This window comes from Esox lucius, chromosome 4 (genome assembly GCF_011004845.1).
Source record: "Esox lucius isolate fEsoLuc1 chromosome 4, fEsoLuc1.pri, whole genome shotgun sequence".
Classification (NCBI taxonomy): Eukaryota; Metazoa; Chordata; class Actinopteri; order Esociformes; family Esocidae; genus Esox; species Esox lucius.
Genome location: NC_047572.1, coordinates 769,272 through 793,152, shown reverse-complemented (window position 1 = coordinate 793,152; position 23,881 = coordinate 769,272). Strand labels below are relative to the sequence as shown.

Sequence of the window (23,881 nt, the reverse complement as noted above, 5' to 3'; positions counted from 1 at the left end):
TAACCTCAACATAGCGATGAGTGTTGGCAGCTGTGAGATACAATTAAATTACAAGGTTTTAGTAAATCTATTTTATGTTTTATGTTGTACTTCTTCATTAACATTTCAAAATGTGAATTAAAAAAATCCTTCCCCTTGTCCATTTGGACTTTTTGTGGTGTTCTTCCTTCTTTTAATGTCTTCAAATGCTCGCTTCACCTCGATAGCGCTTTTATTTCTCAGCACACTGTTCTATGTGTATTTGCTTAATACATCTATGCATGTTAACTTACATTTCATGTTTTCATTTTCCACACTAGAAGCACACAACCAAATCCAGCTGAAATTGTGAATTTATATCATGAACAATAACTAATATATAGCTACAGGCCTGTGTAGCGTGTATGTATACTGGGTGAGTAGCCATTTTTGAGAAGCCAATGGTAGTTTCTTGTACGGTATAGCAGTGAAATCGACCTGTCAGGGTCCGTGGTACCATAGCAGGGTTCAGCGTTGTCATCTAAGGCATCACACAGCCAGTCCTCAGCCTTGGGTTCTTCAAAGTCTGGTTGGTTGTATTCTTGAGACTTGTTTTGTAAATTCTGCTGACTGCTTGCTAGTCACAGGCGGTCTGTCTGTTTTTATGGTGTGTTGAGGACTGTGTTAGCTAAAGTCAGGGCTTCAGGGTCTTATGTCAGTCGAGCAGTCCGCAGTCGCAGTCACCCTCTAACCTGCTGATGTTTTCCGCAAATAGCGCCAATCTCACAGTCATACTGTTTCATTCCTTCAACTTTAAAGAACACATCTACCGTATTATGTGTGCCCTGTTATGGGCCACACTATTCGAAAGGTGGTCCAAAAACTGGCATTAAAGACCATTTAAAGACCACTATGACCAGCTATTATGAGTAGACAAAAAAGTGATGTGGACAACCCAGTCCATCAGTACAGTAAAACTGCATTACAGGACAGTGGCTGTCCACCAGCACTCAAGCTATCTGCACTTACATTGCTGCTACTATTTATTTATTGAATCCTACTACTACTACTATTTTACCATTCACTGTACTGTTTATACCTGATGTATCAAGTGCAAGTGAATTTTTTTTAATTTGGTTTTGATATAGTACAGTTGATATAAAAAGTCACACCCCTGTTAAAATGCCAGGTTATTGTGATGTAAAAGAATGAGACAAAGATAAATCGTGTCAGAACTTTTTCCACCTTTAATGTGACCTATACCATGAACAATTCAATTGAAAAACAAACTGAGATCTTTGAGGGGGGACATTTTTTATAAATTCACAATAACCTGGTTGCATAAGTGTGCACACCCTTAAACTAATACTTTGTTAAAGCATACTTTTTATTACAGCACTCAGTCTTTTTGGGTAGGAGTCTATTAGCATGGCACATCTTGACTTGGCAATATTTGCCCACTCTTCTTTGCAAAAGCGCTACAAATTCGTCAGATTTCGAGGACATCTCCTGTGCACAGCCCTCTTCAGATCACCCCACAGATGTTCAATTGGATTCAGGTCTGGGCTCTGCCTGGGCCATTCCAAAATGTTAATCTTCTTCTGGTGAAGACATGCTTTTGTGGATTTGGATGTGTGCTTTGGGTCGTTGTCGTACTGAAAGGTGAACTTCCTCTTCATCTTCAGCTTTTTAATGCACGCCTGAAGGCGTTCAACCTTAGTTTAATCAGACCATAACACAATTTCCCACGTGCTTTTGGGGGACTTGATGTTTGTTTTTGCAAATTTCAGCCGAGCTTGGGTGTTTTTCTTTGTAAGAAAAGGCTTCCGTCTTGACACCCTACCCCATAGCCCATTCATATGAAGAATACGGGAGATGGTTGTCACATAAAGCACACAGCCAGTACTTGCCTGAAATTCCTGCAGTTCCTTTAATGTTGCTGTAGACCTCTTGGAAGCCTCCCTGACCAGTTTTCTTCTCGTCTTTTCATCAATTTTGGAGGGACGTCCAGTCCTTGGTAATGTCTCTGTTGTGCCATGTTGTCTCCACTTGATGATGACTGTCTTCACTGCATTCCATGGTATATCTAATGCTTATTTGTACCCTGCTCCTGACTGACATCTTTCAACAATGAGATCGCTCTGATGCTTTGGAAGCTCTCTGCAGACCATGGCTTTTGCTCTGAGATGCAACTAAGAATATGGCAGGAAAATCCTACTAGAACAGCTGAACTTTATTTGTGATTAATCAGTCATTTTAAGTGATGGCAGGTGTGTAATGACTTCTATTTAACATGAGTTTGAATGTGTTTGGTTAATTCTGAGCACAGCCACATCCCCAGTTATAAGAGGGTGTGCACACTTGTGCAACCAGGTTATTGTTTTTATTTTTCATTTTTACCCCACAAAGATTTCAGTTTGTTTTTCTATTGAATTGTTCACATTATAGATCACATTAAGAGTGGAAAAAGTTCTGACATGATTTATCTTTGTCTCATTCTTTTACAAAATCACAAAAACCTGGCATTTTAATAGGTGTGTGTAAACATTTTACATCCACTGTATGTGTTCATTAGAGACTGACCAGACCAGTTTAGCACAAGGTCAGAGTGTCCCCATTTTAATACTTAAATAGGTGGGGGGGTTTAATGGGTGAACAACGTTGAATGGGGGTAAACAAAGACCAACATGATAAATTGAAAGCGATTCATGTTCAATACAGTGTTGTAGAACAAAATCCAACGCGGAGCAAAACTATTCATGGCAAGTGTGAATCTTTCATTATCTATCAACCACCTAGTATTTAAAAATATGAAGGACAACATTTATATAATAAGTAAAAAAACTTTAACCAGTGCACCAAAGGAGTGTAACGATGTTCAGGAATTTGTAGTTTAGCCCTTAACCTAGTGTTTGGTGCCAATAACCCTCTAAACCTCATAGAGGAAAAAACAAAACAAAGATTAAACAGCCATTACAGCTTGGTAGTTAATCAACACTAATTACTCTAATTAGCAAACGTAATTTGTTTTATTGTTTCCTAATTTGAAGTAGGGATAGCCTAAACTGGTGTAACAATGTTGGTTTCGTGTCTGTAGCTCGAACGGTTCAGAAGATACAGCCTAATTGCTAATGAATGCTAATTACACAAATTAGTATATGTTAAATTGATAAATGTTTCCTAATTTGAATTAGGGATAGCTTAATCGTGTGAAACAAAGTTGGTTTCGTGTCTGTAACACAAACGGTTCAAAAGATTAGTCTATTAGTTAATTTACGCTAATTATGTAAATTTGCATACGTAAAATCAAGTACCGGTTCATAAATTGCAGTGGTTATAGCCTCAATGTGTGAAACAAAGTTGGTTTTGTGTCTGTAGCTCAAATGGTGTCTGTAGCTCAAATTGTTAATTCATGGTAAATACACTAATTAGCATATGTAAAATCAATAAAGGTTTCATTATATGAACTGGGGATAGTCTAAACTTTGAATGAGAGTCAGTTTGTTTTCTGTAGCTCCAATGGTTCAAAATATACAGCCTAGTATTTAATAACGCTAATTAGCATAACGGTTAGCATGTTAAGTATATGCTCTTTTCGTCCAGTGAACCGCTGAAACCCTAATAGTGAAACGGAACAAACACAGTAGGGTTTAACCAGTGAACTGGCAAAACCATAATAATAAAACAACGATAAAAACATAAGAGGGTTCTAGCAACTTCGTTGCTTGGCACCCTGATAAACCTGTGAGGAATTTCTGAGGAAAACAAAGAACAGTCAGAGTATTTAAACCGTTAAAAGGGGTGTGGTAAGACTGCTCATGCATTCCCTAAAGACAACATTTGTTCCTTATCCTTCCTGCCCCTACTTGTGTTTACTCTCAAGGGGGTAGGGGAACATCGTAAAAGTCACTCTCAGACAGCTAGCCACATTCCTGAAAAACAAAAGACAGATACCCTTATCGGTTTTGGCAGATTAACAGATATCCACTGATATCATTCAGACATGTCACAAAGACCAGAGTTACATACCAGGGAATAGAAAAGCAGACATTTCTAAAATGTACATTAGATCAAGAAATTCCATAACAATAAAAAGGACGTTTTAATATCACAGACAACCTAAGAGATCTTTCATCGTGGGCATGGATGTAGGAGTCAGTATCAAAGCCATTATTGTTCTTTTTCTTGTGTTCACTATTCACTCACTTTAAAATCCCTCAGTTTATACAGATTGAAACAAGTCACAGATCTAACCCTAGGAGAAACTGAAAAAGTGAGAGAGAGAGAATGTTGAAAGGGGGTTGATCCTTGTTTTATGACATACAATATTTGAAGTGGTCTCGCCAAAATCCGTCCTTAGGTCTCTTCCTAATATGAGAGAGTAAGTTTGAACCTATGAAACCATCCTTGCCCAACCCCACTTCCAAAGGCAACTCGTGATCCCTCAGTAAATGTGCACCTTTCTAAACATATATACAATAAGACCATTTTAATACACAATTCCCCATAGGCATCTTTGAGAAGGTCATGAAAACATAAATTATCTGGTCTAAATAGTCTGGAAATGACCTGAACGGTCATAGAAATTAATATCTATATTTAGCCCTGCCTAAGGGCTCAAAGGTCAAAGTAAAAAACAATAAATCAGACAATGTTTATCCAAAAGTGTAATAAAGTATGTGGTCTATTCTTCTGCTATACATCAGGTCTGGACAGTTACAGCTATCCCTATCATCAATGGTCGAAGAGTTCAAAGTGGCGAAGTGCAGGGCAGTGATGATACAGAGACAGAGACTCCAGCAATGAAAAGATCAGAGGTGCAGTCATCACCACAAGATCAGGATGCAAGTGGGCAGCTGCTAGATCAGGCAGAAAGCATGCTAAAGTGCACCATAGGGAACCCATGCATTGGGAGGCAAGGTCTCTGAACCACCGATTTCCAGCAGCGAAGGAAAGCAGATCATAGGCTGAGGAGATCCAAGCTGAGGTCTGTTGCCTGGTGGAGGAAGGACAAAGTGGGACTTTCCAAAATGGAAAATCAGGTTGGTTGCCTGGAGGAGAAAGGACTAAGTGGGACCTTCCAAAATGGAAAATCACATGGCCTGAACTTAGGAGCCAGAGCCTTTTCACATCTCTTTCCTGCTCCAATCAGTGTATTACACTCTTCCAACACCAACAAACCTGCACAGGTGGGGAATGAGGGAGGACCCACTGTGCAAGTTATGTGAAGGGAGAGGCACATTGGCACACATACTGGCAGGGTGCGATACAGATGGCATCATGACAAGGTCCCCATAGCACTGGCTGACAGCTAGGATGAGGAGATACAGAAAAAACACTAGATCCATTGGAAACCAGCCCCATCGGGGGGCGCTGTTGAGCAATTGGCGATGTGAGATGTGGCTCCTGGAAATGTGGCACTTTATATGATATAATTCATCTACTTGACGTCTGCAAAGACTCTTGTTAATCAAGGGAAAATAATTTCCATCTTCCCCGACTTCGCCCCGGCGGTGGCTAAGAGACGGGCCGCATTTGCTGCAGTGAAGAAAGTGCTCAATTCCTGCCCAAGTGTCAAGTTTGGTCTTCGCTTCCCAGCTACTCTACAGATCACTCTACCAAGCAGTGCTGTTGAAAGGTTTGAGGATCCTGACATGGCTTTAAAGTTTGTTGAGAAAAAGTTGCTACACCAGAGACGGATGAATGAGTCTAGGTTGACATCATTTTTGTAGCTAGGCTATACGTTCTAATTTTGTCTGTTTATTTTCCCTACATCTGCACTCAATGTATATAAAACTTGTTAACAGTGCAGTTTGCACTTTACATAATTTATTTTATGGGCTGCAATTCCTTATATGCCTGTGTAGTTTAGTGTGTTTAAAACTAGAGGGTGATTGTGTTTATTACTAGGAGGGGTATGCATGCATCTCCATTAGGGCGAGGCTTATGTTGCAGACGGGGGGTGGGCGGTTATTGGACAACTGTATTGGTGTTTCCCTGGTATTGTTTCATGATAAAGTGGGTGGGGGTTTGTCCATGGATGTTTTTGTGTGGGAGGGGGGTTTAATAAATGGTATTAATCTAAAACAAGGCTGGGATGGGCTACAGGACAATAGGCAAGCAGCTTGGTGAGAAGGCAACAACTGTTGGCGGAATAATTAGAAAATGGAAGAAGTTCAAGATGATGGTCAATCTCCTCGGTCTGGGGCAACATGTAAGATCTCACCTCATGGGGCATCAATGATCATGAGGAAGGTGAGGGATCTGTCCAGAACTACACGGCAGGACCTGGTCAATGACCTGAAGAGAACTGGGACCACAGTCTCAAAGAAAACCATTAGTAACACACTACACCGTCATGGATTAAAATCCTGCAGCGCACGCAAGGTCCCCCTGAAGCATCTCAAGGTCCTATAAGAAGCATCTCAAGGTCCTGGAGTGGCCTAGCCAGTCTCCGGACCTGAACCCAATAGAAAATCTTTGTAGGGAGTTGAAGGTCCGTATTGCCCAGCGACAACCCTGAAACCTGAAGGATCTGGACAAGGACTGTATGGAGGAGTGGGCCAAAATCCCTGCTGCAGTGTGTGCAAACCTGGTCAAGAACTACAGGAAACATATGATCTCTGTAAATGCAAACAATGGTTTCTGTACCAAATATTAAGTTCTGCTTTTCTGATATATCAAATACTTATGTCATGCAATAAAATGCAAATTAATTACTTAAAAATCATACAATGTGATTTTCTAGATTTTTGTTTTAGATTCCGTCACTCACAGTTGAAGAGTACCTATGATAACAATTATAGACTCCTACATGCTTTGTAAGTGGGAAAACATCAACATCGGCAGTGTATCAAATACTTGTTCTCCCCACTGAAGGGATAAAGGGTGGCAGGCCTGGCTATTTCCATTTGAGGTTGGCTACAGAGGTTTCCCGGGCTAGTGTTTGTGAATGTCCGTTCACAGCCCTGGGAATAGCAGGAAGGGAGAGGAAATTAGCTCTGGCATAGGTGGGAGGAGTTGAGGTGGAAGCCACGAGAAGAGCTTCATCTGTGTTCTGGGACTACAGCTTCTCAATAATTTGAGTATATTTTGCTTTATCCTTATAGTTGTTAATGGTATTGTTTTTCTTGACCTATTGAAATTTAGTGCAGTCTTTTTGGCTGACCTGTCATCCTTTCATTTGCTTCTCTCTACCTTCTCTTCCTCTGTTTCTGCTGGTAAAATTTCAAGCATCTGCCTCTCATCCCAGGAAACACGTTGCCACCTTTTCCTCTCTCCTAAATCCTCCCCCTCCTCCACCTTCTTCCTTATCGGTTGATGACCTTGCCAAACAACGAAGGTTGACAAGATTTACTCCTCTTTCACTTATACAGATTTAAGAGTACCCCTCTAATCCACACGTGCCGGTCAAGGATGTCTCCTATTCAAACACCAGACCCCTCTCGGTATCTTTAACTAGTAACTCATTCATACATGTATAGGACGACAAAGAATACATCCTTCTTCTAGGCAGAAATACCTAATAATCCTCTGATATTATACAGACATGTGTGTCCCAATCAAAGTACAGATTTACATATCAGCCAATAGAAAGACAGACATTTCTCGAATGCACCTTAGTTCAAAATTTCCATAACAACATTTGTGATTTAATTGTTTTATTAAATCTCTCAACGATACTCGCTTTGACATAATTTCCTGTAGCAAAATGTGTTATGTTGTACTTCTTCATCAACATTTCAAAATGTGAATTAAAAAACTCCTTCCCCTTGTCCGTTTGGACTTTTTGCGGTGTTCTTCCTTCTTTTAATAGGTCTTCAAATGCTTGCTTTACCTCGATAGCACTTTTATTTCTCAGCATGCGAATCCATGCGTATTTGCTTAATACATCTATGCATGTTAACATGAATTTCATGTTATCGTTTTCCCCACTGTAAGCACTCACGTCAACCAAATCCAACTGATATTGTGAATTTATATCATGAACAATAACTCTATTTCTTTTAAAATGTATAGCTACAGGCCTGTGTAGCGTGTATGTACCCTGAGCGAGCAGCCACCCACATGGAAAGAACCTATATGAGGATATATGCACATATATGTAACCTATATGCAGTCTATATGCACATATATGCTGCATATATACAGCATATATGCACATATATGATAATATATATGCTGCATATATGCGTGTATATGCCACATATAGGCAAAATTGAGGTGCATATATGTGCATATACAGGCCATATAGGTCTCCTGTATTGCTTCTTTATATCCACATATAAGCCCTATATGTACATACAAGATACGTCTCCTAGCTCATGGCAAGATCTGGTCATTTTGTAGCTCATATCTCACTTTGGAAACTGTCATACATGATGCCTAGCTCATATTTTCTATTATCAAGGCAATAACTAAGAAATAACTAAAAAAAATTATGCAAGAACTTATGTATGTGCGAACACATGAAATGGGTATCACATCTAATTGGCATGTTATGGAATTTAACTATGGCACTTAAGTGAGAGGAGATGGAAAGCTATGATGTCTACACGTTTTCCTGAAACATTTACAAGGTCAATTCTTTCTTGTATGAAAATAGTGGAAAAGAAGGAAATGTATAACAAAATGGTTTGTGTTGTTTTTTTTATTTTTGTCAATCAAGCCTTTTTTCCAATTTCAAGTCACTTCCAGATTCACATTACAGCTCATACACATCCACACATTCACCGTTACATCCACCAAATGCAATGTTTTCTGTATTGTCTTAATGCATTTTCCAGAATATGGCTGAAAGGTCATTACAGTCTGAATGTAGCAAAAAAACTAACAAAAGAAAAGTACATAGAACATACATTCAAGTAATCATCATCATCCCACATCTATCTGAGCATTTCACTGTGGTTAATGAATTTGAAGACAATGTCAACATTTCTGTTCACAGTTTTAACAAACAGACACTTTTCTTTTATCTGAGATGCTTGTATAGCAACTAAAGGCCCCAGACATTTCCCTACAGGGATGAAATAACAAGGATTCTTAAATTGACCGCAGATGTCCTGTTTCACTTTTTGGTAGTACTTCCCCACTGCATAACATGTCTCCCCCTGCCCCAGATCACAGACAATGAATGTCTTCACAGAGAAAATACTTTCCTCTCGATCAGAAAGAATGACAGTGTACGAGTTTCTCCGAAAAGTACGCGAGTAGTTTTGTGAATGAACTATTTCAAGATTAACCACTACTCTGCAAAAATACTTCACAGTGACTCTATTTTCAAGGTTGCTGATGCTGTTCAAGGCCAGAAAATCATCATTTCTGATCATACAAATTTTAGGCCTACCCAGAGATGTAACACCATGACAGCGACTTACTTCCTGCACCATTTTTTTCTCAACTGAAAAAGACTCTAAGAGAGCTAAGTAATCATCAGAAGCTGCCACCATGGTTTTTTGGGAAAATGATGGAAATGCAACCTGTAGCCAAACTGTTTTCATTATCTGCAGAGAAACTCCCTGGCTGCTCTTTATCATATCTAAAATGATCCCATTGTATGACTCAAACACAAATGCAGACTGTGCCCAGAGGGGACCCCAGTTCCTCACAGTATTGGGCAGATGAAGGCACAAATGTACATTGAAAGTGACATTATTGATCCCATAAAGGGTCTCCATTTCCTGAACAAACTCTGTTAGCAACCCCTCAGATTCTGATATGTGCAGTGGTGATATATTCTCACCGAGTAGAAGAGAAACCCCCTTTACCAACTTAAACCAGTGCTTCAGATATTTTTCAGGTAAGACCCCTTTCAATGTTGGTATGCTGTAATAAAACAACCACATGTTCCACTCGTGTGCCTTCCAGAACTTTTTCTCTTTCACTGAGCGGGGGACACGGGAAACATTACAGGGGGGTTTAATAGAAGTTAAAATGTCATCAATCTGTTCTGTTGAGTGTCCGATATACCATGGCGATTGGTTGTTTTCAGAATGAAACCACAGCGTGGTGATGCTTCTTGCTACACCCAGCAGCACACTGTGCATATAATCTGGAACACAGCCATCAATGATATTAAAATCAGGTAGACAAGACAAAATACTAGGCCCTTTCACTCCCTTAGTGGGGTTTCCAGCAAGAGCCTCTTCCACCAGATCATCAGTCTGGGAGGGATTCCTCAACTCTGCTTTTTCATAGGGATAAGCCCTTACACGCCCCCTGCGTTTTAGCACACTTGTTCCTTTCTGCATACAAAAAGAACACCCAAACTCACCATTAAACTGTTTAAAGTTCTGAATCAGTGGCCGAGCAACTGAATCTGCCACCATGGTAGTAAGCAGTACTTTACTTGTGACAATTTCCCAACTTTCACTTTCCCATATAAGACCATTAGAGTACAACTCTATGCATTCATCGACAAATGGTTTCATGTAAGTGTTCATATTTGGTTTGTTTTGACCAAACCACAGGCCACAAAGCATAACATGTTTTGCACGTAGCTGTATTGGCAGTTCATTAATAGTACACAAAATTGGCCACAAACTTTTTGTGTTTGATTTGTGCACTGGCACTCCATCACAGTTGAAAGTCAGTGATATGCTGTCTGGTGATGCAAGGGGTGATAGTTTTTTGTATAAATGTCCATCATATATATCTTTGATGGAGGCATCCTTCTTCTCAAAGCGGTGTTTCAGGTGTTTCCCTAATTGGTGGTCCTCAAGCAGTTTTTTAATTTGGTATTTTAGTGGCAAGTACAAAAAACACTGGTCTTTTTGTGCATGCGCTTTTGATGTGTCCTGGTCACAGACTGGGCACTTGACATTAAAGGGACCTTCCTGCATGCTTACCTTGCAACTCTTGCACACATAATGTACTTCTAATATGTCTTTCACTGAATCAAATGCTTTGTAGAAAAGGTACTTTGAGCCACTAACCAATTCCCCACCAGGACCAGCAATAAAGTTGATAAGATGCATGATGTCCTCCAAGGCTCTATTTGTTAATCCATGTTTAAGTTTTAATGCCAGCAGCAGGAGTTCCACCTGTTCTTTTGTTGGTTTCTGGTCTAAAGTTGGACTTGTGGGGTCTTCTAGATGTTCCTCTACTGGCTCCCTAGGTGAAGAGCTAGGGCCAGGTATGGGTTGGTTCATCTGTGAATTTAAAACATTGGATTAGCAATCCCAAATTTGCACAGACTCATACAAATGTACCATTTCATGTGGTTGGTAACCACTTGCATTTGAAGGCTCAAGTGTATTTGTTTATTTTTTTAACAGTCTTCTCCAAATTAATTTTATGCCCCCTTTTGTCCACATGTATATTTTTCTGACACTTTAAGCAACATCAGGAAGAATTGGGTTGTGGAATTATCTATGATGATTTACATTAACTAGTGTGCATGCACATGCACGAACAAAACAAAAAACACCTAACTTTAATATTTTTGCCATTTTTAGCCACTTACTGTGTCATCAGAAGCAGTAGACACCGGGTCATCTTGATTGTCCTCTTGGGTGAGATACCTAAAATAAAAATAAAAATCATTCAGCAAGAAATATGTAGGTTTTTTTATTTGGTATTTAATTTGGTGTGCTTGTTTTCTACTTACTGAGTTGTAGAAGAAGAGGCCACAGCTTCTTCATCATCACCCATATCTTCAGAAATGTCCCTAACAAAAATGTTGTGGTAATGTTAAAACACTTCATGCATCACTCAATATAATAGGATTGATATGACTGATTGATTAAGTCCAAGCAGGTAAATTCCATTCATGAGGTGAAACCTTTAAGACTGTAGATTCAAAACACACAAAGTGAAATATTTTCCTGGCTAGAGTTCCAACTTGAACAGTTTTCTTTATTTATTTACTTTGGACATGGAAAGGTACAGTGGACATGGAAAGATACATTTTACCTTTATACAAACATACTTAACATACATTAAGGGGAATTATGCCACATGCGTTTACATGGTATAGGAAATTATCTGTAGCTGGTAGCTTTGTTAGCTGGCTAATTTAGCTAGCTAGCTTCTAGTACGTTTTGTTACAAGACTTACTTTCGTTTACGTCTTCTCTTTGTTCTTTCTGGAACGGGTGCTTCGTCGTCAACGAGGTACCTTTTGTAACGTACTGGATCCATATCTATTGCTTTTCTTTAATTGCGTCTAAATTGCATTTCTCCACTCTGCTGCCACCGATCAGCCGCTACAGCGTCGCGTAGTTGATGACGTCATCCGCATGCGGCCCAGCACACTATCTTTCGCGCCGAAAGATAACGGCTGGGCGTAAAAATTGCGATATCAGCGTTGGAGATCCGCTATGTCCTACTTGAATGGACTGAGGGTGAGGATAGAGGGGCCCATAGTATTTTGGCTCTCGACTGTGTCCGGAATTTTTAAGTAAAAAAATTTCTTGAAAGGACTGAAAAAAACGAGAAGCTGGTGGAATGGCGAAAAGGCCGCCAACCCTGGCCGGTGCACCGAGCAAGAATTATTGACGTGGCAAGTATGTTACATGCTAACTTTATCTGACGTTATGAAGTTACATACCACATTTAATGTTTTTTCTCGCTCTTAAAGAAGTCTAAAATGGATCTTGCTAGGTCCCTGGTTAGCAATAGCTTCGCTTTCTGGCTCATGTTAGCTACATAATTTGCTAATGTAAGCGAAGTCCAATTGGGACTAATGTTAGATTTGGTAACGTTAAGCATGATTAGACAAACGTTTGCAGTTCATGATAACATTTTAATTTTATTGTACCAGAATTTGAAAAAACTCTCCAAATTAAACTGCGTGGGATCGAGATGGAGAAAGAAGTCACACAGCAAACAAAACGTCCTCACATCCCAAACTCAAAGTACCGTGATCAGGGGCAGACTGAGAAGGCTTCAAAGAAAAGGGTAACTGACTGCACCAATTGGTGCTTTACTTAAATGATCTCCCCCTCTCTCTCTTGTTTCTTAATGTGTAGGCATGTGTGTAGGTTTGTAATTGTGTCATCTATGATGATTTCATGTGCTTTGTTGACAAGATGTATGTGCAAGGTGGTGTAACGTAAGTTAATAAGAGTTGGGCTAAAAGTCAGTCTGTTTCTCTCTGTCAAGGTTGACAATAAAAAGAGATGTCCTTCTAAATACAACCACGAGGAGGAGGAGGAGAAGGAGGAGGAGGAGGATGAGGCGCGTCATGACAGGCCTTCAAAGAACAAGGTACACTACCAGTCTGCATCCAGTGTGTGTTGTTACATTGCAATACAGTAAAGATAAGTAAGACTTTTATAATAAAGTGCATTACCAGTAGCTGTAACAAGGTATGACACCGGCACAGTAGGCAACTTTGTCCTCTCTCTTTCTCTCTCCCTCCCAGCGGGCCAGCGAAGAGGAGGAGCGTATTGGGGATGAAGAGGACATAGTACCACCCTCTAAGAAAAAGGTAGCCTAAATGATGACATCCATTGTGTGGTGTATTACATACATACATTACATGACATACAAGATGAGGAAGTTTCATGTTTTAAGTAAGGAATAACCACCAGGAGGCCGGACAACCAGTTACATATAGCCAAGGGACTTCTGCCCTAGACTTCTTGCCACCTTCCTCTTACACCTCTCGTGACATCCTCCCAGCCAATCAGAATCAACCATTTACAAAATAAGTTATATAACAATTAGCTGTTGTTCTTCTCTCTGTCTCTTTCTCGTAGACAGCTGCTGAATTTAGAAAACACCTGGATGAACAGATGTGGGAGAGGAGGAAACTTGACCAAATGCAAAGAAATTTGCAGGAGTTGAGAAATGAAGTCCATTCTCTTAAAAATGAAAATGCACGTCTGAAAGACATTATCATCAATCGTAAGTATTCCTAATTTTTATATTTATTAGCAAGGTTTTTTCTGGAGATGGATATTGCGGTGGCAGAGAAGTGTAAACTTAGAAATGTTATGGGCTGAAACACGTGTTTGGCAAAATATGTTGTTAGCTGGTGAGGTAGTGTGTGTGCTCATATAGCCGTTGATAAGATTCAAATTAGATTTATATTTATTTGTCTCTTTCTGGAGGAATTTGTAGAGGGTTAACAAAAGTCATGGCCTAGAGAACATACAGTTCATGAGAATAAATGATGCTTTTCTGCCTTCAACGGCTCAAGAAGGCAATCGGCTCCAGAAAAAAACCCTGGGGAATTAGAATTTGGGAGAAATTGGAGAAAGAAAATTGCGTTCACAACCAGGTTTCCTATGCAGAGCCTTATCAATGGGCTTTGGAGGGTTTTAGCTTGAGTTCACACCTGCAGGAAATGTCTTTCGAAGAGTAAGGGCACTGAGTTGCTGGGTGCTATTTTGATCCAGTGATTGTAATTATAGTTTTTTCTTTATATAACCTCTTTCTAGAAATCCCTCAAATGAAAAGTGACATCGCCATTATTGCTCAAAAGGTAAGTTCCTCTGATTTTCATTGCTTTTTAAAATTGTTTCTCAAGCAGAACTGGAGAGACTTGTGATGTTGGGCTGATTGATAGTGTTAATTTTTTATGTATTTACACTTTAATTTATTTAAGAGAATAACTATATTTTTCTTCTATGAAGAAGACTGGAAGGACTCCTGTGGAGGATCTAGATTCCTCCTTCTCGACTTTTGGAGAAATGCAACCGGTGAGTAACCCCCTTGCATTTTTATTTATTTATTTATTTATTTTACTTGTTACTCAAACAGAGCTATGGATTTTCATTATGTTTGGCTGATTACTTTTGCATGTAACTTTAATTTATTGGCATGTTTAATGTTTTTCAAGCCCCCCCTGTAAATAAGAATCTATAGTGGCTTGCTTGGATGAATAGAAATTGTTGAGTTTGACTATGTTTCTTTCTTCTCTAAGACTCCAGAGAGGAGACAGAGCCCAGAGGACACCGAGCCCTTTAAAGAGAGTCCCATGGTGACTGAGCGCTTTCGAGAGACACCACAGGTGTGTGTAACCCTTTTATACCTCAGATTTTACTTAAGGCTCCAACTGAGCTATAGGGATTTTTATGTTGGGATAGTTAGTGGTAATATGTAATTTACTTGCCCCATATTTATAAAATTGTTGAAGAGTTTAACAATGTTTTTCTTCTCTAACAAGACTGCAGCAACAGCTGAGACCTCAGCGAAAACACAGGTGAATAACATATTATGTAGTAAGGATGGGTATAAACTGTGTGCTTTGTAGGAGCCAATTAGTGTTATAAGTGACAATCATCCTCTCCTCCTGCCCCCCTTCACTCCTCTCCACCCACTGTCTTTTCTCCTTCCCTACTCTCCATCCAACCTCCTCCTTTCCCCCCACCCTGTCCTCCTCCTTCTCTCCTTTAATAACGTTTTGGGCAGTGATTAATTTGTTTCATTTCTTTATCATTCATCTGCATTTATACATATCATTAATCTGCATTTATACATAAAAACCTATTAACTATTGGGAAGCTAAGCATAAGAATCAATATGAAACATGAAAAAGTTTCTAAAAATTGCCAATAAATGTATATTGTGATGTGAAATTATTTTTCAGATGGAAGTTATAAAGGGCTCTGGGGTGTTTTGCCAGGCAGAAGCGTGGAAAGCAGCCCGCCTTGCCCCCTCTGCTACTGCCATGGTGCGGAATCTCCTGCTGGGCACCTTTGATTTGGAGACTTTGCTGAAAAGCAACCTGAATGGTACAAAACAACATGTTCCTAATATCTTCTGTCCTTGAAAAAAAAAACAGTCATATTCTGTGGAATAAATTATGTGTGTGCGGGCATACCATCGCTTTTTTACTTGGCATTTTTGTATTTCCTTGCACCTCAAGAAAACATGATGTGTATATAAAAAAAACTCTTGCTTTCTCCACCTTCATTTTACACCCCTTTCATAATAATTTTGAAATATTACTTTAAGGTGGGAAGCCAACCAGAGGGGATGGGGAGCAGCTGGTCGCACTTGACCAAATTAAAAAGGCAGCCATTATTGGTGAGTAAATGCATAATGCATTGAGAAGGGAAAACCAAACTTTTAAGACTTTATAAGTTCACCACTTTAACCATAGCCTACTTGTATCAATATTTATTAGGCATCAATGGAGACTGCATAAAGTAGGGCACCAATTATTGTTACTGTATCTGCTTGGCACCTTTAATACTAATTCATCGCTTTCTGACTTCTTGATCCTACCTTTCCTCTTCTAAAGCCACATTGCTGGGGTATTGCGCTGTAAGGTGTGTAGTCCTCTATTTTGTAGAACATATAGTGTTGCAAATAACCTCATGGCATATTGTTGTCGTCTGAAGTGTTCTTAAATAATCATATTCACCCCTCCTTCACCTTAATCCCCTCTGTCCTGTGTTTGTGCCTTATTTTGTCTATACCGGTTATTGATTTGCTTGATTTTATTGCTTGATCTTATTGCTCTTCGAGTAAACCTAGCATGGCAGCTCGCGGGTGGAATGTGTGTGTGAATGGGTCAATGGGAGGACATTGTAATGTATTTTGGGGGTGCAGGAAAATGCTATAAAAGTGCAGCCCATTGACAACTAGATATGTTTACATGTGCAAAGTTTCTTACATCAGATAAAAAATTTGAGGGATTAGAATATCTGAATCTGTTTACATGGAAACAAATAATCTAATCATGACGTGCATAAACATGCACCAAGCCTTATTCAGAATAATAGCATTTTGACATCCGCAGAGCGGTCTTAATTTCCCTAAAACAACTGCAGAAGTTGTACTTCACCTGTGTTTTAAGCTAAACAAAAAACTCGGGAGTGGCAACATTTTTCCTATCCATGAATTTTCTCTGCTTTGGATGCACATGATTGACTGTGTGACTGTTAACAATGCAGTTCCCATGACGGACGTGTGCATATGAAAGAACAATGCCCCCCCCCCAAAAAGGGGGGGTGATGTTTCCAATCAGAATTTCTTTCAGATTTAGCAGAATCCAATCAGAATCTTCCAATTGACGTGTTTACATGACACATTTTTTATTATGGTCAGCCCTTTATCCAAAATATGTCTCCAGTCGCAGCTGTACTGTAAGCACTTTGGGTTCCTGATGAAGCACTATATTATTATTATACTGTCTAATTATTTTTGTCTTCTCTAGATGCTACATTGAAGAAGTGGCCGGCAGCCAGCCGAGGGCAGATAGGCACATCTATCAATTCAAAGCTCACGGAGCTGAGAAGATCAACAAGATAAATAGTTTTTTTTTTCTATTCAGTTTTTTGTCTTGTTTTTGTTCTTGTTCTATTTGATTGTTCTTAAGTAAATAAATAAATGTACATTTCTACATTTTGGGCTTTTATTTATGTTGCATAGTAGCTATGGATTTTAATAATTTTACTAATATATAGGTAAACATATAGGTGCATATATACATGCATATATGCACCCATATATACTTGCATATATGTACCTATATAGGTACATGTATGCACGTATATATGTACCCATATATGTACACATATGTGCATATATGGGTACATATATACGTGCATATATGTACCTATATAGGTACATATAAGCCCGTATATATGTACACATATGTGCATATATGTGTACATATATGCACACATATATACGTGCATATATGTACCTATATAGGTACATATATGTACCCATATATGTACATATATGTGTATATATGTACATATAATATAGGAAAACGGCCAATTTTATATATGTCACATATATTAAAAACATATATCAAAACCTATATTTAAACATATATGTTTATATAGGTTATTTCCATGTGGGCAGTCATCGGCCTCACAATTTTTTAGGATCTCCCCGTTTTTTTCCAAGTATGCTCTTTTCAAACCCTCTCTACCCACATAAGCACCAGGGTTTGCCGGGTTGTAGTAAATACTTTTCATAACCTGTTCAGACATCGTAGAGTGTTCGAGCAATAATGAGAATTAATGCGCTGTGTTATATATGTTTAACATCATGCTCATGCAGAAAGTTCTCAGCGGCCTCGTGAACATCAGTCATCGGCGCGTGAAAACCTGATGCGTTCAAAGCCTTGACCAACACGTTTCAGTCACACGGTTAAAACTGTCGCCACAATGTCATCATAATGGGCCTCAAAAAACTCTGCGGTTCGAGACATGAATGTCTTGTCTGGCTCGGGTGGTCCACTTCACATCCAATGCATGCTTTGTGTAGAATAACCCCAACAACCCCATTTTCCAGAATCATATCCATTGTTGCTTTGATGATCTTTAAAACTTTTGGTACAAGGTGTTTGTCCATTTTGTGATAACTCTTGTTAGCATTTGAAATGTATGACAGATTAAGAGGACCTAGCTGATGACCAATCCGGTCAATCCAGGGGTAGTTTCTTGCAGGGTATGCCGGTGGAATCGAGCTGTCTGGGTCAGGGGTTCCGTAGAAGGCTTCAGCGTTGTCATCCCAGGCGTCACACAGCCAGTCCTCGGCCTTGGGTTCTTCAATCACTGCTTGGTTGTATTCTTGAGACATGTTTCGTAAATTCTTCCGACTGCTTGATAGTCTCAGGCAGTCTGTCTGTTTTTATGGTGTGTTGAGGTCGGTGTTAGCTTAAGGCAGGGCTTCAGGGTCTTACGTCAGTCGATCCGCCCGCAGTCACAATCTACCCCGCTGACATTTTCCGGAAATAGCTCCAATCTAACAGTCTTTAAACAGTACATCTACTGTATTATGCTGGCCTTGTTTTGGCCCCATATAAAACACTTTTCGAAAGGTGCCCCATAATCCGGCATTAAAAACCATTTGATCGGTCACACCAGCCTTAAACACATGGCCTTCTGGTAATTCATAAAATGCCACCTCCGGTAGCTCTGGGTTGAAAATGTATCCACTGATCCGACCATCATCCATTCCCCATTCCTGTGCCAACATATCCTGGTGTAGTTGATGGATTTGGGTTAAACTCTGCATCGGTTTATTCTGGGCTGGCATGTTGATTGCATCTCTGCGGGCCATCTGTAATTTTTTACCAAATCGCTGAGCGGCGTTTAAGATATTAGCTTTCACCGGTGTTTCTCCCAAAACATTGATCGTAGCACAATCCTCCATGTTTTGTATTGTGTATGTAAGTTTGCTCAGGTAAGACTGAATGACCATCACCGATGTCTGCGTGATTTAAATACACAGACCACGCCAAACAACCCATAAAACATGAAAGGTTAACAACCGGTTGTAGGCCATCTGTTGCACCACTTGTCAGAAGATTAAACACCGGGGGTTTTAGATCTGACAAACACCATTTGTTGAATATCAAACAACATATCGCTGGCACAACAATTATTTATTGCCCCATTTGTTAATTAACGTTCCGGAACCCTAAGACCCATTTGTTAATCATCAAACATAACCCACCTGTTATAACACTAGTCTGTTTTGCTCATCAGATGTTGTAAAACATCAAACACGGACACATCAATGTAATCATAAATCACAAAGTCACCGGACATGCGTACGTCACTCCTGAAGTCCTGCCTGTACACACGTCATACAGGAAGTCCCACCCTAACATACATCATACCGGAAGTCCCACCCTACAAACCGGATGTCCCGCCCACCTGTCACATCAATATGGAAGCCCCGCCCTCTAGGGCCATAAATCACCATTCTGACACATTATACCCTACATTAACTACTGATACAGACAGGGTCTGATTTTGGACAGATTTTGTAAATCTCTTGTGACATGATGAACTGCCCCCCCGGATGAGGATTGCTATGTACTGACAAGCCCAGTGTTGAAGGATAATAAGTGGTATTGGACTCACCTGAATACAGGTGAGTCCCAACCATGTGAATAGGTGGAGATGTTAAGATGATGTTTATTGTACTGTTAACATTTCCAAACCTCTAGGATTACTGGTGTTTCAGTATCAATGAGGGTACCACCCTTTGCAGATCACCCGACTTCCCTAAAGTTAGACCCGCTATGATATGTCCCTTAACAGTTCCACGTGCTACGATAGTTCCTACTCCTGCACCACGTCGTTCTGAACTAGGTAGAGTAAGGAGAGCACTGTTAGAGCCAGACAACATAGCCCTTAGGATAATGGTTGATTATGCAAAGCACAAGAACATGACTAATTGTTGGATCTGTCTACACATACCAACATCTTCACGTTCCCCTATGTTAACCCCTATCCCATTTTCAGTAGCAGACTGGCAGGCACATGGTTGGACGGATGTGGCAGCACAAATGACGCCGCCAGATAAGGACTGTTATACCCCGTCAGCTATTCCTGACCAGCCGGGTGGGGCTAACTTAGATTTGGTCTATATGGTGATAGTAGAATTTAACAATCACCGTCGTCCTGTGGGGGTGAATATATCCAAATTATTTAGGTTAACCTACACTGAGCGAATAGGAAAAGGTGGCTTAACTGTAAGGATACAAATGACCCTGGTGCAGACAGACTGTCGCACTATGGAGGATAGAATCAGAACAGGTAGGACCTGTACTCCCTTACCCTCAGGTTTCTCTGTTTGTATTGATGCAGTGGTTAACTATATCCTATGGGAAACCTACATGAACATAGATTCAATGACCTTCAATTTGCATGACTGTTCTACTCCCTCGATACCTGAGAAGCTCAGTTTGCGTGATTGTGCCCAGACTTGGCCACCAATACCTGTTTATGAATTGCATAATGTCTCGCTCTGTATTACAGATGCTCCAGGAGCCACACAGAGTTTAGGACACAGTGATTGTCCCACCACGACTCAAGCCAACTTCACGGCTCTAGGAGCTTTCCCGGTGCAGGTCTGTGGTGGGAATGCATACAGTTGCATCCCTAGAGACGCAGGTGGATTATGGTACATGGAGTACTTGGTCCCTTTGATTAGGCGGGCTGACCACGGGGAAATGACTGCCTTACATCAATCCCAACCTCGCCATAAGCGAACACCAATATCCCAGGATATTGGAGAAACAGTGTTGGAGAAACACATGAATTTGACAAGTGACACAATTGCAGCGATAGGTATGGAGCGAAACCCATTCAGTTGCTTTACAAAATAGAATGGCACTAGATTTGATTTTGGCTTCCCAGGGCGGTGTCTGTAAGGTGGTGGGATCCGAGTGTTGTACATACATTTCAGATGCGTCACAAAAGGTAACTAATTTAGTCCAAGAATCTTATAAAGGAATAGAAGACCTTAATACAGTTCATGGGTGGGACCCATTCTCAGGGTTATCTTCTATGATTGGTACCTGGGGGATGACAATATACAAGTTATTGACTACTGCCTTAGCCGTTATTGCCCTGTTGTCTGTTTGGGGTATATTTTTGTCTTGTTTAATCAAACTATGTGTTTCTAAATTTGCTACACAGGTAATGGTCCAGGTGCGTGTAAATGAGGAGTCAGACATTTCAGATATGTTTCCATTCCCAAACTACTGGGATGACGATATCATAAAAAATCATGTTGTGTAAGATAGTGTTTAATGATTAGTGAGTTGATTAAAAGTTGCATGTTACCACTACATGACATGAATATAGGGCGGATTGTCAGGGAAATTTCTTTTACAATGTATTCTTACTGATTAAAGGACTGAGTTCCATTGTTCAAATTGGGAAAGGAAGGTGGAAGTGGGGGAGCTGGTATTTGCATAGGGGGCATCATTGACTAGTGTCGGCTGGTTATAAAGGTACTCATTTATCTGCGCATCTGTATGACTCATCGGGGCATCTATTGTCTGTCCAGATGCTGTAAGAACTCTTAGAATTGAAGAAGTTACCTATGGGGGAAGGAGAGCTGTCCTTTGTGTGAAGTTAGGTTATAATAGAACAAACGGAATAAGTCCTGTTGAGTTGGGGGATTGTGCAGGATTTTGTCACACCCATCTTCTGTCCTTAAATACTGTCGATTGACCTGTATTTAATTTAGAGACTATTCACTTTTACTTTGTAACCTGTGTACTCTCTCCTTGCAAGTATATTAAACCGTTTATTGTGCAATTGATGTCTCCTGTCTTACCTACCATTTTCATAGAACTGTTTGAACTTTAGAAATTGCCATCACAGTGTTTAGCGGTTTGAAATCTTGCTAGATTATGTCTGGATGGCCAATCGGATAAGTCTTTGCAGAATGGGTAAAGACTACAGACATCGTTATACTGAATAGTCTCCCCTTCTCAAGCCGTAAACTTCAAATGAATTGCGTTGGTACGACCGCCAAAAAGAGCATCCCGAGGATCAAGGCGCTCTGGAGCATCAAAGGTCTTAAAGAAAGCTTTGACATCTGCGGATGTGTTTTTAAGCTGATTTCACTCACACTCCCATATGTATTGAACATGTACGTGGTGTTGTTCTTTTAAAGCCTCTAGCTTTGTCAGCCATTGCTGGTGCATCAACCCATACATAATCTTTGTCACTGGATTGATGCTTGCTGAACAGTGACACTTTGGGGGACCGTGCCAGAAACAGCATAGAAATTCATAGACTGTGCTCAACCCATCGCGTTTTAGCCTGTTCAGGGCGGCTGTATTGATATATTCTCATCGAAGGCAACATATTCAAGCCACTGGATTGAGCTGTTTGAGAATGTTTTCTAATAACAAAAGTCTGAATAACATATCCGCTTACAGTCTGGGCACTGCTTTGTGTTACGGGGTTGGGTATGACAATCTTCATGAAGACAGACACTACAGCTATGTTTACAACCATGATCACCACAGGTGTTGAAACCGGTATATTACCAGTCAGACATAAGACACACCCAGAAAACCCTTCAGATTCATGATGACATGGAAATGGTTATCGTGTAAGTACATAATGGCAGTTCTAGGCTGGGTGTCCTCGCTGTTTTGACACTTGGTAAAGTGACCATCCCGTGTTCGATGAAAGACAACAATTTTACACCCTGTAATTTCTTTAAACCGAACAATATCTGTGAATGCCACACAATCATCTAACGCTAAACCAGCGCCTGTATGTAACCCACGAGCACTAACCAGGGCCTCAGCATATGTGTACTGCAGGTTCAACATACCCATCAAACAAACAGAAAAACATTTAGAATCATTATTCACAGCCACATATAAATGCCTTCTTTTTTTATTGGTAATTTAATATCAACAGTATTTGAGCTTTACATCGCGGGGCACCACACTCGCGGTTTTTGACAATTTGTACCACCAGCTCTAGTGATTCATCAATCATAATCTCAGCATTACTCTGCATAACACTTTCAAGTAAATGACCAAACGTGCGTTCATTATATTCATCCGCTCTCATGGTCACATGTATGGGGTCTATCAGAAATTCACCAATGAAATCAATCTGCAGACGATCACCAGGCCCGTGTCTGAAGTTCTAACAATCAAAAGTATCCAAGCCCGCCATAATACTTGCATAGAATGTGCCAATAACCAACTTCACCTGTATTTTGTAAATGTATCAACTGTCGTAATTCAACATTGTCAAACGCATTACGTTGTATAACCCTAACATCGCCATCATTGCAATGAGTTTGCATCAGAGAGCTCGGCGGAGAGTCAGCTAGATCATGTGAAAAATGGGGGCTACTATGCTCAGTTAACAAGCCTTGTATCTGAGGATTATTGTGTGCATCGCTGTGTAACAATAAAATGGTTGGTTCATTTGTATTTTGGGGTGTGGTCGGATGATTATGTGTAGAGGTTGTTGGCTGTTCCGTGTCTGGTCTGTTGTTAGCATTATCTTTTGCCATTTCTCTAGCTTAACGTGTAAATAACGATCCACTTTTCAGGTTAAAATATTCTAACTCAAACTTATATTTACACACATCACAGTTTTGATGAGTGGACTGTATTACCTTCAGCTTTCAAGCATGAAAGAAAACAACTCATGCTGTGAAGCCACAAGGTAGGGTGTCCGTAACTGAATCCATTATGGTAATGTACTCTGTATCATCACTGGGCTGTCATC

The 23,881-nt window shown here is 40.1% G+C and overlaps 2 protein-coding genes across 6 annotated transcripts; one reads left to right on the top strand and one right to left on the bottom strand.

The window, feature by feature from the left end:
• Positions 1–8,532: 8,532 nt before the first annotated feature.
• LOC117594435 lies at positions 8,533–12,123 on the bottom strand. The gene is made up of 4 exons (XM_034291998.1): positions 12,016–12,123; positions 11,567–11,626; positions 11,423–11,480; positions 8,533–11,108 (listed from the first exon to the last, which is right to left on the bottom strand). The coding sequence occupies exons 1-4, from the start codon at positions 12,096–12,098 to the stop codon at positions 8,844–8,846; spliced, it is 2,466 nt and encodes an 821-aa protein (XP_034147889.1). The 5' UTR covers positions 12,099–12,123; the 3' UTR covers positions 8,533–8,843.
• Positions 12,124–12,344: 221 nt separating this feature from the next.
• On the top strand, positions 12,345–17,314 carry LOC117594436 (unconventional myosin-X-like). 5 transcript variants are annotated; one of them, XM_034292001.1, is made up of 13 exons: positions 12,345–12,463; positions 12,721–12,857; positions 13,062–13,166; positions 13,324–13,389; positions 13,661–13,808; positions 14,345–14,388; positions 14,543–14,605; positions 14,830–14,916; positions 15,073–15,108; positions 15,496–15,640; positions 15,864–15,935; positions 16,153–16,180; positions 17,071–17,314. In XM_034292001.1, the coding sequence occupies exons 2-13, from the start codon at positions 12,762–12,764 to the stop codon at positions 17,219–17,221; spliced, it is 1,041 nt and encodes a 346-aa protein (XP_034147892.1). In that variant the 5' UTR covers positions 12,345–12,463; positions 12,721–12,761; the 3' UTR covers positions 17,222–17,314. The 5 variants fall into 5 exon arrangements, with proteins under 5 accessions (XP_034147892.1, XP_034147891.1, XP_034147890.1 ...); XM_034292000.1 differs by having other exon boundaries at positions 12,345–12,459; positions 14,540–14,605; positions 17,071–17,313; XM_034291999.1 differs by having other exon boundaries at positions 12,345–12,857; positions 14,540–14,605; positions 17,071–17,312.
• The last annotated feature ends 6,567 nt before the right edge of the window (positions 17,315–23,881 follow it).

Coding starts and splice junctions, on each gene's coding strand:
- LOC117594435 (XM_034291998.1), bottom strand. CDS start 12,098: ATGGATCCAGTACGTTACAAAAGGTACCTCGTTGACGACGAAGCACCC. Junction 11,627..12,015: donor AAGAGAAGACGTAAACGAAA/GTAAGTCTTGTA, acceptor CATTTTTGTTAG/GGACATTTCTGAAGATATGG. Junction 11,481..11,566: donor GCCTCTTCTTCTACAACTCA/GTAAGTAGAAAA, acceptor TTTTTATTTTAG/GTATCTCACCCAAGAGGACA.
- LOC117594436 (XM_034292000.1), top strand. CDS start 12,762: ATGGAGAAAGAAGTCACACAGCAAACAAAACGTCCTCACATCCCAAAC. Junction 14,917..15,072: donor GCTTTCGAGAGACACCACAG/GTGTGTGTAACC, acceptor TTCTCTAACAAG/ACTGCAGCAACAGCTGAGAC. Junction 16,181..17,070: donor CTGGGGTATTGCGCTGTAAG/GTGTGTAGTCCT, acceptor TGTCTTCTCTAG/ATGCTACATTGAAGAAGTGG.